At 45.7% G+C, this 15,898-nt stretch overlaps 1 protein-coding gene across 1 annotated transcript; it reads right to left on the minus strand.

Moving 5' to 3' along the window:
• Positions 1–1,903: 1,903 nt before the first annotated feature.
• Positions 1,904–5,280, minus strand: LOC136639047 (C-type lectin domain family 2 member D-like). Its single transcript, XM_066613074.1, has 4 exons — positions 5,277–5,280; positions 4,742–4,884; positions 3,371–3,468; positions 1,904–2,114 (listed from the first exon to the last, which is right to left on the minus strand). The coding sequence occupies exons 1-4, from the start codon at positions 5,278–5,280 to the stop codon at positions 1,985–1,987; spliced, it is 375 nt and encodes a 124-aa protein (XP_066469171.1). The 3' UTR covers positions 1,904–1,984.
• Between the last annotated feature and the right edge of the window lie 10,618 nt (positions 5,281–15,898).

Here is a 15,898-nt window from a genome sequence, read left to right on the forward strand (position 1 = left end):
TAGAGTAGGGTGAAGCCAAAGCTGCTGAAAATTGCTCCTGACAGAGTTGTGGAGAAATCTCAGACTTTTCACCTGCTCTTTTGGAAAGTGTGAGATTCCTCCCAAGCTCCACATACTGGATCTTCCCATCATCAATATGTAGCAAATAGCAAGCAGTCTTCTGGGAGGGGGGGAGGCCTCAGGTACTGCTTCTTGTGTCACTGGGATGTTGCAAGTACACATCTCTCTTCCTGTTTTCATGAGTTAGAGTTGCTGTTTGCAGAACTGTGGCTCTGCTTACTTACTGGAAGCCTAAACTAACTGCGCAACCCTATGCATGTCTACTCAGAAGTAAGACCCATATAGTTTAATGAAACTTTAACGTAAACAGGCTCAGAACCGCAGGTTAAAAATTTCTCAGAAGCCTCTGTAGATTTTAAGGCAGGGGAAGTTGTTTTGCTTTATTTTTTTTTCTCATTTCTTGTTTCAGGAGGGCCAGGCAACAACACAGTGCTGGTGACCACAGAGTACCTCTTCCAACAATCACACTCCTATGCATGAAAGCTGAGCAGATAAAGTACCAGTCATCATGCAGCCATGTGATAACTGCATAGCATTGGCAGGTAACTACCTTCCCCACTGCTCATCCTCAGCTATGGCGAGGGAATGTTGCAAGGATCAGGGACACCATTGGTTCTGATGCTATAGTCCAGTGTTGTGAATGCTAGTCAAAACTTCATGAATGCCTCTCCTGATCAATCCTGCCACTGTCCTCTTTCCAGCTCCCCAACCTGTGTCCGTAGAGACACAGATCTGCAACAGACAAAAATGATATAGATGGGCATTCGCATGATTGAAGTCAAATGGTTTGCAGTTGCTGCTGAAGAAATGCCCTAAGAGTGAATTCAAAGCACATGATCCAAGTTTAAATCTTCCTCCCGGTGGAGCAAGGTTTAACCCCTTCTTCTCCTCTTTAACCCCCCTTCCTTTCTTCAGTCTAGCCCCTGAATCCAGAGGTTTCTGAAACCAGGATGACGAAAAGTCACTGATGATGATCTTCCTGCCTGCATGCATGTCTAGTTGTCTTTTAAAGGGATCTAAGCTTGGAGCATCACCACATGCTGTGGGGGACACCACAGGTTGGTAAGGCACAGGCAGGAAGATGCCTTACACAAACACACCTTAGCCAGGGCAACCTGAAATGTAAATAGTGATTCATATGTGACTGCATTGCAGATTTATATAATGTGGGGTTACAAACCAGCCCCAAAAAGCAAGCAGTTCCCCCCTCCCATTTACAAGCCTGCCTACTTAAGCCAATTACTTTATTTGTTGGACTCTGGTATAAAGAATAGCACCTACCTGCCTTCTGTCCTCCATAGCAGCAAACAGTTCTTCTAGCTCATGCTAGTAAGAAACTTTTGTTTTTTCCTGTAAGGTCTCTTGGGAGAATAAAGGATGTGAAAGCAAAACGAAAGCCTGTTAAAGATTTCCTATAATCTCTAACATGGTTTCTTATAAACATCAACTGTAGTTTAGCTTCTCCCCAACAAATGTGGCGTCTTGCTTACCCGAGTTGAGTATGGGTATCCATATAAAATCACATGGATTGACTGGAGTGATTGCATCCATGTACAACCATGGATGTGGAATACCCTCCCATAAGAGATTTGGCTGTACCTGTAGGCCTGTCATGTAGAAATCAGGTAAAATGGAGGTGGGTGGGATGGAACCAGCCTTTTGTCCACCAGGTAGTCACAGCTCCCCTGGGTAATGTTTTCCTGGTGCAGAGGAAGAAATGCAGACTGTTGGGCAACAGAAGTAAGAAGGGGACAGGGAAAGGAGAAATTCCTCCATACACATTGTGGAAAATATCTTTTTATTCAATGCCACTGCCACTGCTTGCAGTGCAAGGAACCGGGCACCGTAAGGAGGTGGGACAATGATGAGGAAAGTCGAGGAAGCACATCGTATAGGAAAGGCTTGTGTTCCATTCTCTCCATGTTCATTTTGGATTGTGCAATGCATCAGCTTTGCTGCACATCCAATGGTGTTCTGTGCTACACCGTGAGGAGCTGGCTTTGACTTCATCATTTAAATAGGCACAATCTCCTCCATCTCCCATGACCGGTAACCTGCAACACAAACAAGAATCAAGGAAGGGCTGTATGCTTTGCAGACAGCACCAGACAGTCATCCTGGGAGAGCACAGCTGAATCACTTGCAAGGTATAAAAACAGAGAAAGAGGAAAGTTTCATTCTGATGGGTTAGCTGTATATCTTTTGATGAGAGTGTGTGTCTTATTTTACAGATACAAATCTGACACTCATTGAAAATGTATTGATTTTTTTAAAATGTTAATATCTCAGTTTTCCCCTCCCCACAGGGGAGTTTCTCAAGAAGTTAACTTCATTTTAAAAGAACATAGTCAAATATAATAAAAATCAATCCAATGTTAGGAAAAAAAATTAAATAAGCATCAGAAAATATAATACAACAGAGAAGCAAGAAGAGACAAAGTAAATCAATAAAATCAGGCCCTAATGTTAAAAAGACAAAATTATTTTCAGCTGCTATCAGAACAGCAAATGTGATGGAGCCAGCCTTACATCCAGGGGTATGGAGTTCCATGCCATGGGTCTCACTGCAGAGAAAGCCCTCTCCCATATCACTGCCAAACAGGATCAGCCCAAGACCAACTGGCGCTTGAGGCAATGTGCCAAATGCTGCCTGCCCTTACCTAGTGAGATACCACCCTCTGCTCCTCCCACTCCTCAAAACAAGCAAAGGAATGGAAAAGAGAATAGCGGACTCTTGGGGTGCTTGTGGACAGCTCAACCCAACGTGGGGCAGCAGTGAAGGTGGCTAACTCCATGCTTGGGATCATTAGAAAAGATATTGAGAATAAATCAGCTAATATTATAAAGGCTTTGTACAAATCAATGGTAAGGCCACAGTTGGAGTATTGTGTCCAGTTCTGGTCACTGCATCTCAGAAAAGATATAGTGGAAATGGAAAAGGTACAGAAGAGAGCAACCAAAATAATTACTGGGATAAATAAAGTCGCTCAGTGCTGCTCGGGGAACGGGATAGGATTTGGCATAGCTGCTGGGTCCCAGCCCTGCCTCCTGCTCCCCGCCCACCCCCAAGGCCACCCACCGAGTGCCCATGCCTGTCCCCACCTTGGGACGCCTCCCTTCCACCTGCCCCCCGCCCACCCCAGAGTCTTGTGTCAGCCGGCGCACCTCTGCGTGCCGGCCTAGCCAACTCATGAGGAGGCACAAATGTGCCTTACGGAACATTTGCGACCCTCCTGGGCAGGAACAAGGGACTTGCGCTGGCCCAAGGGCGCCTCAGGGTTGCACCCTAAAAGGAACAAATAAAACTCACGTTGCTTTTTCTTCATTTAGCCATTTCCAGGGTTGACCGGGTTTTCTCCTGAGGCCAATCCAGTAGGTATATTTCAGTTTGAAAAGGTTGATAAAATCCTGCAAAGAGACTGTGTTAGCCTTGAATTTTCATAGACTGACAGATACATATGTCTGTGTAACTGACCAGATACATTTACTTTTGATGGAGCAAAATTAAGAGTCTATTTAAACATTATACGGTATCTTCTTTCTGTTATCAGCAAAGTAGTTTCACAGCTACTGTTATACAGTTAAAGAATTAACCAAGTATTCATAAGTACAAGAAATTCCAGTCTTTGACCTTTCCACTTTGGCCTGAAAAAATAACAACATACTTCAGAATTGATTGAATAGTTCCTCTTGGGTTCTCTGCCAACTGTGATCTCTACCACAGCATATATGGGGATGCAGCATTTAAAATAAATCTTGCTTATCAATTCCTATTTGATGCACCCAAGGTTTGCTGCTATGATCCTGTGATGCATCTGGAGCACCAGGAACTCTTAAAAATGAAACCAGGTACACAGATTAGTCTTAACAAAATGCAGAGTTTAATGCTGAGTTTAATGCCTCTTTGCAGAAGGCTGCAAACAGACAGCGGTTCATTCATTCCCACTTAATCTTCCTGGCCCCTTTGGTCTAATATAAGTTCTGTGATGGCATATTATAGCCCAATCCTATTGGGCGATTAGACTGCCAGAACGTGTGTTCTGATGGCATAACATGCTTTCTGGCTGCTGCAGATGCAGTAACAATGAAAAGCGCAGCCTAGCCGCCGCCTCAAATGGCTGGGTTCATGCGATGACAGACATTGAATGCCCACTGCTGCAGGTAAGGCTGCGTAGGGGACCAGAGGGAGACAGGGAGGGGTGGATTGGGCCCAGGAAGGAGGCCACTTCGGCAACAGTAGCACCCACCAAGTCCTAACCCCCTTTTTGAGCCTGATCTGCCTTCACAGGTCAACATGGGCTTGCACCAGCAATATCACTGGCACAGGTCTCAGTTGACCCACAGGGCCAGCAGTGGCTTACCCTGTGGCAAGGGAGCAAATATTCCCTTATCTTGAGGAGGCCTCCCAAGGCAGAAACTTCCCCATGGGATACAGTAGGTGTTGTACTGACACTGCTGCATGGGGAGTTACATAGGATTGGGCTATATGTGACTGATTCAGGGCATTCCAAAAACTAGCCTGGCTTAGACGATGGCATTATTACAAACATAACAGTATTGTACTAAGTTCACAAAGCCTTTCGACTTTCTCCTGCTGCCAAATGGCATTAAGTATTACCAGCAAAGTGACATATATAGGAAAGGACCAGTCTGCAATAGAGAGGATATCTGCATTTCTTACCTTCTGCTCACTTTCAATCCTAGCTAGGGAGGCTTGCTGTGAATGGCAGAAGCTCTGGCTGGAGGTCCAATTTTTTTCTTCCCTTGAGAAGTAATAGCACCTTCCCTGAAATCCAACCCAATTGTGTGGGCATGCAGGACCAACTGGTACACAATTACAGTGTTTTGGACCCAGTGACACTGGCAGAGCTAAGAAAAGATACAGAGACTTTAACTCAACCCACCTCCTTCTGAGAGACGTGGACAAGAACTGGAACCATCCGGTTGAAATACAATAAGGATTCTGGACAATTCTAAATGAGATGGTTGCTTTCGGATCATTATATTTTGTTGACACTGTTTTTTATGGAAGCTTCACATATGGCCATCATGGTTCCATTGTCTACCTGTCCTTTCTACACTCTTAAATTATGTTTATTAAATGCAGAAATCCAATATTTTCTTTTTTTTAGCACTGTGGTCCAGGAGCTTGAAGACTGCACATGGTGACTGTTGCTAATGTTCTGCCTTTTTTTTTTTTTTAAAGATGCACACACCCATGCCCAGATAGAACAGAAACAAGAGAGGTGAAAGGGGGAGTGTCATGAGATATCTACTCTGTGTACTGCAGGGGGGAAGGTCCATTGCAATACTGCATTCTGTAAGCAGAAAAGGAACACCCCCCTGGTGCTATAAGATCCATGCCTGGAGAACAAGATCACAGCTTTAGCTAAAGATTTTACCATTCATTGCTTAAAAAAACCTTGGAAGGTTAACATCTACAGCAGGGGTGGGCAAACCCTGGCCTGTGGGTCTTTTGCAGACCTCAAGGACCCCCAATCTGACCCACAGGGAGCCCCCAGTTCCCAATGAATCTCTGGCCCCTTGGAGACTCTTGGAGCCCAAGCTGGCCCGTGTTACAGCAAGATCTTTGATAGTCTCCATGTACTTTATGCTTTTCCCTGAGCATTATTTTAAACCACCACCCCCATTGCCTCTGAACAACTTATGTCTCCATGTGTTTCTGGCTTGGTCTGTATGTTTTCACTGTGCAAGAGGTGTGTGGCAAACAGTTCCTAGCTCTCAGTTCTCAGAACATAGTTCCTAGTTCTCATAGCTTCTGATAGCTCGAGGAATATAAAAGACCTTGCACAAAGCAAGGTCTGCTTTTGCTGCCACTGCTGCTTCACAGACTGAAACAGCAAGCAGCAGGAGGAGCCCTCGGCCTTCAGCTCGCACAAAAGGTCGAACAGTCAGCCCTCGCACTAAGAGTAGTTGCATCGGGCCAGCGGGGGCTCCAGCAAGTCTCTGGAGGGCCAGAGGCTCATTGGAGACTGGGGGCTCCCCGCAGGCTGGATTGGGGGTCCCTGAGGGCTGCAAATGGCCCCCAGGTCGGGGTTTGGGCATCCCTGCTCTAGACGTTCATAAACACTCCCTCTTCACATACTGTAGCATTTTTTGAATTTATCAAAAATGGGGGGGGGGGAGCGATGCATGGATGAATATCATAGAGCCTCAGCAGGGCTCTTTTAGGTGTTACAATAATGAAAAAGTGAAGGATCAAACCTGTGGTTTTCACCTGCTGGTGGAGAGAATGCATCTCCAAGAGTAAAGAAAACTTTTGACACAACAGCATCAAAGTCTGCAGTACTTACCAACCACAAGGACGAGGACGAGGACAAAGATTAAGCAACAGCAAATAACTGCTTTCCGTGATGGACATCTGCAGTTCCTAGTGTATGCTAAACCACAGGGAAAGACAAAAACAGATTCATGGGGGTTTCTGGCTTCAGCTATGGAAGGCATGAGGAAATTCCACAGTTTATATAATTCTTGCTCCAGCTAGAGAGGAAAACAAAGTGTTTCAAAATTTGATTCAGAAATCCAACTCAATGGAAATTTGTGCTTGTGTGTGAGCAAAAATTGGAATCACCCTGTGGAGGAATTTGAAGAAAATAAAGTATCAACATGTCAAATTCAATCTTTTGCCTTTTGTTTTAACTAGAACTCTTAAAATAAATAAGGGTCATAACTGAGAAAGTGGAAAAAAGATTAGGATGATTTGTCAAACATTTGCCAGCAAATCCTTAGAAGAAACAACCTGTGTTTTGTTGCTCCAAATACATAACACCAGAACCAGGGGACATCCACTAAAATTGAGGGTTGGGAGAGGTAGTACTGACAAAAGAAAACATTTCTTTACCCACCATGTAATTAGTCTGTGGAACTCCTTGCCACAGGAAGTGATGATGGCATCTCGCCTAGAGGCCTTTAAGAGGGGATTGGACAAATTTCTGGAGGAAAATCCCATCACACGTTACAAGCTCTGATGGGTAGGCTCAAGCTCCTGATTTTAGAAGTAGGCTACCTCAGAATGCCAGATGCAGGGGAGGGCACCAGGTCGCAGGTTGTGTCTTGTTGTCTTGTGTGCTTCTTGAAACATCTAGTGAACCACTGTGAGATACAGGAGACTGGACTAGATCCAGCAGGGCACTTCTCCTAGTGCTGACAAGAGAGGGCACCAGGAAGCAGGTTTCTAGTTGTCTTGGTGCTCCCTGAGGCATCTGGTGGGCCACTGTGAGATTAAGGAAGCTAGACTAGATGGGCCTTTGGCCTGATCCTTCGGGGGCCTTCTTATGTTGTTATATTTGCATAGTTTTAACCACTACTGCTCAGATAACGGGAGTTTTGCATAATAGCTTATAATCAGTGGCGTCACTAGGGTTCGCGTCACCCGGTGCGGGGTGCCATGCCCCATGCAGTGGGCAGGGCAACACCCCAGGTGGTGGACGTGGTGATGTACCATCACTCCGTCCCCACTGGTTTTTTGGCTGTACCTTTTGATAGAACAAAGATAGAACACATTCTGCATGAAATTACGCGCTGATTGATATATAACATGCTGGTATTATTCCTCCAAACTGTGATTTTGGTCACTAGTGGTGTCACACACACACACACACACACACACACACACACACACACCCCGGGTGTCAACTTACTGACACCTTATTGCAGCAGTTCTCAAACTGTTAGCACTGGGACCCATCTTTTAGAATGACAATAAATCCAAGACCCGCCAGAAGTGATGCCATGGTGGAAGTGACATCATCAGGTAAATTAAAATAAATAAGTATAAATAATTAAAGTAAAACAAATAATTAAATAAGCAGAAGCCAGCCCTGTTCCACCAAGTGAATTTCCTCTGTAGCCTGCCTGCAATAACAACTCCCCCTCCCCCGCCAAAACCAGTAAGGTTTTCAGCCCTACCCAGTGCGCAGTTCAATTTAAGAACTTCTGTTTAAACCAGATCACTGGCAGGGTCCACCTGGCTTTGCAAGTCTCAAAAATGTTCACATCAGCTGAAGCATCTGTTTTGATCCTTTGGGGGGGGGGAGGCTGCCTTCTGGAGCACTTGTTGAGCTCCAGGTGCATAGGATCAGGACCATTCTGGTAGCCTTGCACTCTCCTTCACCTGATCTTCCACACCAGCCAAGGCACATTTGCTTACTTGCGAGTAAACGTGACCACGAGGCTTAGTTTCACTTTCCATAGGGCTCAATACATTTATCTGCTTGGAGGGAGGGACTTCCTTCTCAGGAAGGAAGCTGCATTTTTGGGAGCTGCATTTATTGGATCAGGACCATTCTGGTGTCACTGGATTCCTCTCAGCCTGCCCTTTCCAACGGACTAAGGCAAGTTCACCTACTCATGAGTAAACGTGCAATACGGATCACTTTCACGTTCCATAGGAATCCATGCATTTTTTGTTCTCCGGCTTTTTGGCCATAACTTTTGAAGGAAAGGAGCTATTTCACTCTGAGTTCTTGCATTGTATTCAGCTCGAAATTACACATCCAACGGTATATAACATGATGGGGTTACTCCTAACCACTGTGATTTTAGTGTGTCAACCCCCAGTGTGTGTCATCCCCCCTGTGTGCGTCACCCGGTGCGGCCCGCAGCCCCCACACCCCCGCAGCCCCTGCACTAGTGATGCCACTGCTTATACTAGTTCATCATCACCATCAACACCACCATCAATGATAAGTAGTAGTCTGTGGTTTAGGAGAGGGCAGGCCCTTCATGCAGCTGTGCAGTGAACTACTGCTCACGATGGGGGGTTTTTTTCTTTTGGTTGAGGCAAGCCTCAACATAAGAACATAAGAACATAAGAACAGCCCCACTGGATCAGGCCATAGGCCCATCTAGTCCAGCTTCCTGTATCTCACAGCGGCCCACCAAATGCCCCAGGGAGCACACCAGATAACAAGAGACCTCATCCTGGTGCCCTCCCTTGCATCTGGTATTCTGACATAGCCCATTTCTAAAATCAGGAGGTTGCGCATACACATCATGGCTTGTACCCCATAATGGATTTTTCCTCCAGAAACTTGTCCAATCCCCTTTTAAAGGCGTCTAGGCTAGACGCCAGCACCACATCCTGTGGCAAGGAGTTCCACAGACCAACCACAAGCTGAGTAAAGAAATATTTTCTTTTGTCTGTTCTAACCCGCCCAACACTCAATTTTAGTGGATGTCCCCTGGTTCTGGTATTAGGTGAGAGTGTATAGAGTCCCAAATGATGTAGCTTTTCTTCATAAGGGTGGTGCCCCAGCTCAGTAATTTATTTATTTGATTTGTAATCTGCCTTTCTCCCCGAAGGGCACCCAAGGCAGTAGTGGATGTCCCTTGGTTCTGGTATTATGTGAGAGTGTAAAGAGCATCTCCCTATCCACTCTGTCCATCCCCTGCATAATTTTATATGTCTTAATCATGTCCCCCCTCAGGCATCTCTTTTCTAGGTTGAAGAGGCCCAAACGCCGTAGCCTTTCCTTATAAGGAAGGTGCCCCAGCCCCGTAATCATCTTAGTCGCTCTCTTTTGCACCTTTTCCATTTCCACTATGTCTTTTTTGAGATGCGGCGACCAGAACTGGACACAATACTCCAGGTGTGGCCTTACCATCAATTTGTACAATGGCATTATAATACTAGCCGTTTTGTTCTCAATACCCTTCCTAATGATCCCAAGCATAGAATTGGCCTTCTTCACTGCCGCTGCACATTGGGTCGACACTTTCATTGAGCTGTCCACCATCACCCCAAGATCTCTCTCCTGATCTGTCACAGACAGCTCAGAACCCATCAGCCTAAATGTGAAGTTTTGATTTTTTGCCCCAATGTGCATGACTTTACACTTACTGACATTGAAGCGCATCTGCCATTTTGCTGCCCATTCTGCCAGTCTGGAGAGATCCTTCTGGAGCTCCTCACAATCACTTCTGGTCTTCACCACTCATAAATGTTTGGTGTCGTCTGCAAACTTAGCCACTTCACTGCTCAACCCTGTCTCTAGGTCATTTATGAAGAGGTTGAAAAGCACCGGTCCCAGGACAGATCCTTGGGGCACACCGCTTTTCACCTCTCTCCATTGTGAAAATTGCCCATTGACACCCACTCTCTGCTTCCTGGCCTCCAACCAGTTCTCAATCCATGAGAGGACCTATCCTCTAATTCCCTGACTGTGGAATCTTCTCAACAGGTGGTGGAAACATTGGGTGCCTCAAGTACAATGTTTCACTTTCTGCTATACAAATGAATGGCTGCCATTCATTCTTGCAGGAGAAAGTGAAGGAGTGTGGATTAAATCCCTTGCTCATACAGACCCTGACACCAATATTAAGAATCAGCTATACTCCTATCTGAATTGCCCAATCTAGATAGTTATGGGATACGGAGGGGGGGGGGGAGAGATAAAGCTCCTTTGCTTCACTTTAAGTGAAGAGTCTTGACAGTCTATTAGAGCAGAATGATGCAGGCCTTGCCAAAACATTGTTTTGATTAAGGTGGTATAGCACTGCCCTCTTTCTAGCCCCACTCTATAAAGAAAGCACCTGGAAATGGACAAGAGGGTTGCTTTATTTCTTCATGCACTATCTGGTAGAGGCAGAACTTTGGCCTTTTCTCTGCTAGTTCCTTGGTAGAGAATTCAGCTGCCAAGAAAGGCAGTAGCTGATGATGCAGTTTGGGGGGGGGGGGAAGGCACCACTTGCCCCTCATTCCAGACCCTGCTGTCTCCAGGCTCTGGGTCAAAAACAGTGTGGGCTTGGCCCAAGACCTCTTGACACTTGAGGTGGCAAGCCAAATACTGCATCCTTCTTGCTGGTGATTAGCCACCCTAAAATTCTTCCACTGTCTGGATTAGAAAATGAAGAGGGGAACAGAGTAGGAGAAGAAATGTGAAGGAATGCGGTGAGCAAGAGCACTACCATTCTAGCCCGTCACTCTTCTCCCTTCCATTTTTTCTCTTCTGCTCTGCCTCCCTTTTTGTTTTCCAATCCAAGCAGTGAAAGGAGGAAGAAAAGCAGGAGCAGCAGAAGTGAGGGACAGATGGAGGTGGGTGCCCCCCACAAACCTGCTGCCTGAAGTGACGGCCTCACTCAGGCTCTTAGGTGGGTCACACCTGCCTTTCTATTTTCTCCCCAACACATGCGACAGTGGGAAAAAGTCATTCCTTGAACTTGTACAGAAGAAGACACTGCAGGAACACACTTATTCCTGATCCTACTGAGGAAGTGGGGCCCGGAGGCAAATGTATCCCTCTCTGGGGTTCTAGCCCTGGTTTCCGAGCCTGTCTTGAGCAAGACACAGCACTGGCTCTGAATTTCAGAGAAAATCTTGCTCTGTGACTTTGGAGTGGAGGTGAAGGAATTCCAAAGTCATAAAAACATAAGTACAGCCCCACTGGATCAGGCCAAAGGCCCTTTTAGTCCAGCTTCTTGTATCTCTCTGTGGCCCACCAGATGCCTCAAGGATGACACAAGACAAGAAGATACTTTCATCCTGTTGCCACTCCCTTGCATCTGGCATTCAGAGAGACAGCCTACTTCTAAAACTAGGAGGTTGCACATACCTATCATGGCTTGTAACCTGGGATACGTGTTTCCTCCGAGACAGGTCCTCTCCTGGATTGAGACCTGGTTGAAGACCAGGAAACAGAGAGTGGGTGTCAATGGGCAATTTTCACAATGGAGAGAGGTGGACAGCGATGTGCCCCAAGGATCTGTCCTGGGACTGGTGCTCTTCAACCTCTTCATAAATGACCTGGAGACAGGGTTGAGCAGTGAAATGGCTAAGTTTGCAGACGACACCAAACTTTTCTGAGTGGTGAAGACCAGAAGTGACTGTGAGGAGCTCCAGAAGGATCTCTCCAGACTGGCAGAATGGGCAGCAAAATGGCAGATACGCTTCAATGTCAGTAAGTGTAAAGTCATGCACATTGGGGCAAAAAATCAAAACTTCACATTTAGGCTGATGGGTTCTGAGCTGTCTGTGACAGATCAGGAGAGAGATCTTGGGGTGGTGGTGGACAGGTCGATGAAAGTGTCGACCCAATGTGCGGCGGCAGTGAAGAAGGCCAATTTTATGCTTGGGATCATTAGAAAAGGTATTGAGAACAAAACGGCTAATATTATAATGCCGTTGTACAAATCGATGGTAAGGCCACACCTGGAGTATTGTGTCCAGTTCTGGTCGCTGCATTTCAAAAAGGACATAGTGGAAATGGGAAAGGTGCAAAAGAGAGCAACTGAGATTATTACTGGGCTGGGACACCTTCCTTATGAGGAAAGGCTATGGTGTTTGGGCCTCTTCAGCCTAGAGGCTGAAAGAAAAGAGGCGCCTGAGGGGTGACATGATTGAGACATACAAAATTATGCAGGGAATGGACAGAGTGGATAGAGAGATGCTCTTTACACTCTCACATAACACCAGAACCAGGGGACATCCACTAAAATTGAGTGTTGGGAGAGTTAGAACAGACAAAAGAAAATATTTCTTTACTCAGCATGTGGTTGGTCCATGGAACTCCTTGCCACAGGATGTGATGATGGCATCTGGCCTGGATGCCTTTAAAAGGGGATTGGAGAAGTTTCTGGAGGAAAAATCCATTACGGGTTACAATGCTCAATTCCTGCTTAATTATATGCCCTCAGCAGGCATCATGCATACTATCTGACCCTTTCTATGAAACGGGTTTGACACCCCTGCTATAGACTCTCTAGACCAGGGGTGTCAAACTCATTTCATACCGGGCCAAATAGCATTCATGATGCCTGCTGGGGGCCAGAAATGATGTCATTAGGCAGGACGTTATGTCATTAAACAGGTCAAAACCAGAAATAAGCACTCTGTTCTCCTGTAGGAACTTACTAGCTGCAAATGACAGAAAATACACAAACCTTGATCATATTTCAAAATATGGGAGAGCCCAATTATAAAGCGGTCCACCCTTTCAGCAGTGACACCACAGTATTGCTCAGTAGCTGAGAGCCCAAGGGCCAGATAAAAAGCTTCTGCAGGTCGCATCCAGCCCCTGGGCCTTATGTTTGACACCCCTGTACTAGACTGTTTTGGGAATTACTTAGGGTACAATCCTAACCAACTTTCCAGCACTGGCATAGCTGTGCCAGTGGGACATGTGCTGCATCCTGCAGTTGGGGGGCAGTCATGGAGACCTCCTCAAGGTAGGGCAATGTTTGTTTCCTTACCTCATTGCTCCTATGTCAGTGCTGGAAAATTGGTTTGGATTGCGGCCTTAGGGCCCAATCCTATCCAACTTTCCAGCACCGGTGCAGCAACAATGCAACCTCGGGGTAAGGGAACAACTATTTCCATACGTTGAGGAGGCCTCTGTGACTGCCCCACCACCACAAGATGCAGCGCACACCCCATTGGCACAGCTGCACTGGCACTGGAAATTTGGATAGGATTGGGCCCTTAGTTATCTTTTCGAGTTTTGGGGAGACGTTTCACAGACAGTGAATTCCTTATAAACAGCTCCCAGAAGTGGAGTACACCAGCAAGATGTCACTTGTTCCTGGTAGGTCTTGGGACATCTTTCAGGAAGCAAACAAACAAGTGGGTGTTTTTCTCATATTAAAAAAGGAAGTACCCAGCGCAGAGGTAGCTTACAACACCAGCTCCTATGGAGACCACACTGGCCTGAGAATTTTCTTACCATATTGTACTTGTAGTATAACACCAGAAAGTAATAAACCACTTTGGGGGCCTCTTCGAGGTTAGAAAGGTAGGATATACATACATACATACATACATACATACATACATACATACATACATACATACAGATACAAGACAGATACAGATACAGATACAGTGGTATTTCTCCACTTAAACAATTACTGGTACAGAAGCCCTGAAACTGCTTCCAAGATGAGGCACAACCATGTTTGGTGTTCCTAAACACAGAGGCTAAATGTTTTCTCCAGAAGCAGAGGCTTGCTGGGCACAGACATTTTTTGCCTTGGCTGCTGGTCACTTTAAGTCCTTTGTCTCTCTGCTACTGGCTCAGGAATAGAGATGAATAGAGTTACCTGCTTTTTGCTTAGGTTGACCTTTAAGGGAAGTCTTGTCTTCCAATTGCAACATATTTTCTGAAGAAGCATTCTGAGAGTCCATGTTTCCACTGTGGAGATGCTGGGCTATGTTTGTGAACAGCCTTTTATGCACAAACACAGTGGGTGAGAAACTAAACTCCAGACTCTATTCCCAGCGCTCTAGACGTCAAATCTGAAAGCAGACAGGAAGCAATGAAGACATCCATCAGAGCAAGCTACCTGACAAATGGTGCGACCAAAAGTCTTCTGCAACCCCTTTGCAACACTGAACCCAACATTAAACAATATGTCACTGTGTGAGCTGAATTCCTGAGCTGATGCCACTGTCATGACCTACAAAACCAAACTTATCCAGCACCTTTGTTGAGATCATTTAAAGAGTATCCCAGGTTCTGTGGATGGGGTTTGAATCAGTAAAATTTAGAGAAGAAAAGGAGGTACTAGATCTTGGAAGCTGATGTAAGGGCTTTATACTGGCAGTTCTGCCCAGGGTGACCAGATATCCTCTTTTTCTAGGACATATCCTCTTTTTTAGCCTTGTGTCCTGGAAACAAACTTAAATGTCCTCCTTTTCCCTGTGAGAGTGCACTGCAGGCAGCGCAGAGCCTTCTTGTAATTAATAAATTCTATGTAATATAGTTTTAAATTTAGTATTAAATAATATAGTGTTTAAATTAACCACATGAAATCATTATACGAGCGTTTTTTCGCTTTTATTTTGTCATGACCTACATTTTTCTTGGATGTCCTACATTTTGGGGAGCCTTGTCCTCTTTTGTGGTTATGACATCTGGTCACCCTGGTTCTGCCCCTGGGCTGTCTGGGGCCAGGACCGCAGAATGCTGCCCCCCCCAAAGGGCCTTCTGAGGGCTGGAGGAGGTCTTCTGAAGGCCTAAAACCCCACTTCCGGTTTTTGTCCCTGGATGTGGGGTTTAAATGCCCTGCAGAGGCCTTAGGAAGGACGGCCAGGGAGGCCGTATGTGGCAGGGGGACAAAGAAGGAGGCTCTGCCCCGGCAGATGTGACACCCCAGGGTATTTGCCCCTTTGCCCCTCCCTCCAGGTACACCAGTGGGGCTTGATACATAAGCTAGTGTGGTGTAGTGGTTATGGTGCTGCCCTTGGGGCAGGAAGACCCAGATTCAATTTGAACTCAGTCACAAAGTTTATTGGGTAACTTTACTGGGCTCATTGCTACTTTCAGCCTAACCTACCTCATAGGCATATTGTTGAGCCAGGTACACTGCAATCTGGAGGAAGAGTAGAAAGTACATGTGCAAAATAGAAATAAACAAACTAGAAATTACGAATGCCTCAGGGGGGAAGAGAAAGTAATAGAGGATGGAGATTGGTGGAGGAAGAATAACTTCATGGGAGATGGGGGTGGTGGTTAAGGAGGGAGGGGAAGTGGAATTTGAAGATTAGATTGTGGAGAGGAAAGTGGGATCTGAGGCTTGGGTCACTATACAGAAGAAACACACAGATAGATGTAATATGATGGAAGGAGATTCTTCTAAGCTCTGTTGATGTGGGTGAGCAGGATGTTTTCACAGGTATTAATCTGACAAATCTTTGGCTGCAGGGTTCTACCTCTACAGCTTTATGGTGAAACAGAATGTACATTTTTGCACTGAAGTAACGCAGGCAAGAGCTGATTTGTTCTAAGAAAGAAAAGGAGGAAATCCTGAGTTAGCATTATCTTTACTCACTAAAGTTGCAAAGTTAAGCCTCCTTACGAGGAGCTAAATTTAATTTACCAAC

The sequence above is a fragment of the Tiliqua scincoides genome, chromosome 2, assembly GCF_035046505.1.
Source record: "Tiliqua scincoides isolate rTilSci1 chromosome 2, rTilSci1.hap2, whole genome shotgun sequence".
Lineage (NCBI taxonomy): Eukaryota > Metazoa > Chordata > Lepidosauria > Squamata > Scincidae > Tiliqua > Tiliqua scincoides.